Here is a 4052-nt window from a genome sequence, read left to right on the forward strand (position 1 = left end):
ATATAGGTGGGCCCTAGCTAGCGCATAATTTAACCTAGAAAATGTAGTGGATTTATTTTATCGACAAAATTGATTAACTTTTGTTTTGTTTTGAATAAGATAAGATTATTTGTTAGAGTTAGGTAAACAAGTGTATAACTCTGCCTTTATGGTTCCGTCTTTTGATACGCAATCTCGTCTCTCAATACAACACTATCATCTTATTAGTAAAATACAGTTACTCCGTCCGTTTCTTTGTGAGTGTTAAACCGTTACTTTAACCTATAATTCCTCTTTTATATATAACTTGAAATGAGACATATTTTGGAATATTTTTTATTCAAATAGATTATTTATTGTGAGAAGGAGGGAGTAATATTTATTTAATATTAAGTGAAGTCCTCACTATTATTAAACAACATCAATAAAAAATCCATTATTAAAGTAACAACTCAAGTTATTTTAATACAAAGTGGTTGGTGATGCCGATGCATCTTGTCTTGGGACAGATTTTCATGTTTTGAATGAAAGTAATGAAAGTTTTCAAATCTTCAATATCCACTTGGATCTTTCTACTATTCTTCCTCAACTTCTTCCTTGTTTTTTTCACTCCTTCAAATGATGAAGATCATAAGATTCATCCTATTCATTCAACTTCCTTACCACAAGAGAATTCACCTCATGAATTTCTCTTGATCTCTTCAAATAATGGAAGCTACACTAATACAATTAAACCATGGATTAAGGTATTTGTTATTCACTAACTATTCAACCTTGACAATCTTTGAGCTTAACATGTTTTTTGAACTTCTGTTTTTTTCAGTTTAACCATGGCAGAAAGAATAAAACTAGTTTGGAGAAGATTGAACAAGGTTTAGCACAGGCACGAGCATCAATTCATCAAGCAATTCGATCCAAGAAATACACAAGCACCATCAAACAAAGTTTTGTCCCAAAAGGATCCATTTACTTGAATCCACATTCTTTTCACCAGTTAAGTACAACTATAACAAATTTTTATCGGCGTTGATTGTGCGTGTCTGTGTCCATGTTTCATAGACTAGTAGTCATTATTTACAGAAGACTAATAATGTTTCTCCCTAAAACAGAAGCCACATAGAAATGGTGAAGAGATTCAAGGTATGGGTGTACAATGAAGGAGAACAACCATTGGTGCATGATGGACCTGTAAACAACAAATATTCCATAGAAGGCCAATTCATTGATGAAATAGACACAAGTAACAAAAGTCCATTCAAAGCTACTCATCCTGATCAGGCCCATGTCTTCTTTCTTCCCATCAGTGTCTCTAAGGTCATTCGCTATGTTTACAAGCCTAGAAGATCAAGATTAGATTACGATCCTCAACGATTACAGGTTTTGGTCGAAGATTATATCGACATTGTCGCAAACAAGTATCCTTATTGGAATAGAAGCCAAGGTGCTGACCATTTTCTTCTTTCATGCCATGATTGGGTAAGTTAAGTTCACACTTTCATCTTTCACGGTGAAACTCTAACTCTAATATGGTATCAGAGTCAGGTTTAGGTTTAAGATCCGCTGAATCATCTGGTATCATTTTATAGGGACCAAGAGTTTCTGATGCTAATCCGAAACTCTTCAAGTACTTCATTCGAGCACTCTGCAATGCGAACACTTCAGAAGGATTTCGGCCTAACCGAGACGTATCCATCCCTCAACTAAATTTACCTGTCGGAAAGCTTGGCCCGCCTAAAACATCCGAACATCCCGATAATCGAACGATATTAGCTTTTTTCGCTGGCGGGGCACACGGTAAGATTAGAAAGAAATTGTTGAAGCAATGGAAGGAAAAGGATCAAGAAGTTCAAGTGAATGAGTATCTTCCAAAAGGCAAAGACTATACGAAGTTGATGGGCCTAAGCAAGTTCTGTTTGTGTCCTAGTGGACATGAAGTGGCAAGTCCAAGAGTGGTGGAAGCAATTTATGCAGGGTGTGTGCCTGTGATAATCTGTGAGAGTTACTCATTGCCTTTTAGTGATGTGCTTAATTGGAGTCAATTTTCTATGGAAATTGAAGTTGATAGAATACCAGAAATTAAGACTATTTTACAGAATGTTTCAGAAGCTAAGTATAGATTGTTGTATTCAAATGTGAAAAGTGTGAGAAAGCATTTTGAGATGAATAGACCTGCAAAGCCATTTGATTTGATACATATGATACTTCACTCTGTCTGGCTTAGAAGATTAAATTTTAAGTTAATAATTTAGTCATAAATGACTATACATGAGCTCATTTTAGATTTCCATTATAAGACTGCAATACACTAACATACACTTGAACTTTATATAGATATGTATATGAATAAGTATTTAGGTTTTGAATTTATAATCAATTACTGCTACATTCTTATTTTGATTATCGTCCATTAAATCAACAAGTTTTTGTTTTCACATTAAAAAGACTAGAGGTGCTAAACATCATAACTCATTAGTTTAAACATAATTATTTTATATTACAATTCAAGATGTGTGATTGCTTTAACCCGGTTTTTCAGTTGTTCATATAAAAATGTGACAATTTTTTTTAATCGGTGTTAAAAATAATTTTATTTTTTCATCGAGTGAATATTTTATGGTATTTTTCGGTATCTTGTATCGGCCATATTTAATTTGCAAATACATACTGTTTTGAATGTGTATATAGTTATTTGGCATGCCTGATAATGTTTATGTGTTCATAGTTATTGCATGTTCAAAATTTGTTGCTCAAACTAACTTTATCTCTATAATGACTGAGATGAACTTCAAGTTCGAGAAAGAATATTTGGAGATCATTATTGGATGCATGGACTTAGACTTATCTCTGAGAGGGGAATGTCTGACCGTCAATGTTGAGAACGTAAATGAAACTAAAATAGAAAAATGGTACCGATCCAACTGGATATGCCTCATGATTGTTGGAGAGAGAGAGAGAGAGAGAGAGAGAGAGAGAGAGAGAGAGAGAGAGAGAGAGAGAGAGAGAGAGAGAGATTTGTAACTAACTTTTCAGATGCAATTATGGTACAAACTGAAATTGGTTACACAATTTATAGCATCAGAACCTACTAAATGAAATTCAAATTAACTATAAATACAAGTAATGTGAATTTGGATTACACTTCAACACCATCCCTTAATCCATATTCAAGACTGAAATCAACAACACCAATTTCACCCCTCAAATGGATAAAATGTTCAGTCTTGATTGTTTTGATCAACACATCTGCAAGTTGCTTTTGAATGCTACATTGAGCAATTTCAAGCACTTCATTCTAAATCTGATTGCGCAGAAAATGAAACTTTGTGTCAATGTGCTTGCTCTTTCCATGCAGCACTGGATTCTTGGCAAGGTTTATAGTTGGTTTGTTGTTAATCATCAACTTCACGGGCTTGCTCAACTTGATCTTCAGATCCTGCAATAAGTTCAGAATTCAAACAGCCTGACACACACACAAAGCACATGCAATGTACTCAGTATCATAGGTTAACAATGTAATCACTGGTTGCTTCTTGGAGCACCAAGAAATTGGACCTCTCAGATACTTGAATAAATATCCAAAAGTACTTATTCTGTCAACTATGTCTCCACACCAATCAGCGCCTGAATAACATATCAACTCTGAATCAGGTTTAGCACTAGAAGGGAACAAAACTCCATAGTTCAGAGTCCTCTTAATATACCTAAGTATCCTGACAGTAACTTGGTAATGTGACCACTTTTGTTTGTTTATAAACGTACTCATCATTCCAACTGCATAACAGATGTCAGGTCTGGTGTTACAGAGATGTCTCAATAAGTCTGCCAGCTGTTTAAAAGTTGTAGCATTTAAATCATCACCCTTAACATCAGAATATAACTTGTGATTTGTTTCTGCAAGTGTGATTGCAGACTTGCAATTTATTAGCTCAAATCTCTTCAGAAGCTCAAGTTCATACTTTAGCTGATGCAAAATTATACCCCTATCAGAGTACATAAGCTTCATCCCTAGAAAAATATATCATATTTCCTATATCAGCCACCTCAAACTCATTCATTAGCACCTTCTTGAACTT

At 34.5% G+C, this 4052-nt stretch overlaps 1 protein-coding gene across 1 annotated transcript; it reads left to right on the plus strand.

Annotated features, from left to right (window-relative positions):
- The first annotated feature begins 345 nt into the window (after nt 1-345).
- Nucleotides 346-2266, plus strand: LOC127073497 (probable glycosyltransferase At5g20260). Its single transcript, XM_051014654.1, has 4 exons — nt 346-725; nt 803-972; nt 1089-1455; nt 1566-2266. The coding sequence occupies exons 1-4, from the start codon at nt 504-506 to the stop codon at nt 2226-2228; spliced, it is 1422 nt and encodes a 473-aa protein (XP_050870611.1). The 5' UTR covers nt 346-503; the 3' UTR covers nt 2229-2266.
- Nucleotides 2267-4052: the final 1786 nt, after the last annotated feature.

The sequence above is a fragment of the Lathyrus oleraceus genome, chromosome 4, assembly GCF_024323335.1.
Source record: "Lathyrus oleraceus cultivar Zhongwan6 chromosome 4, CAAS_Psat_ZW6_1.0, whole genome shotgun sequence".
Lineage (NCBI taxonomy): Eukaryota > Viridiplantae > Streptophyta > Magnoliopsida > Fabales > Fabaceae > Lathyrus > Lathyrus oleraceus.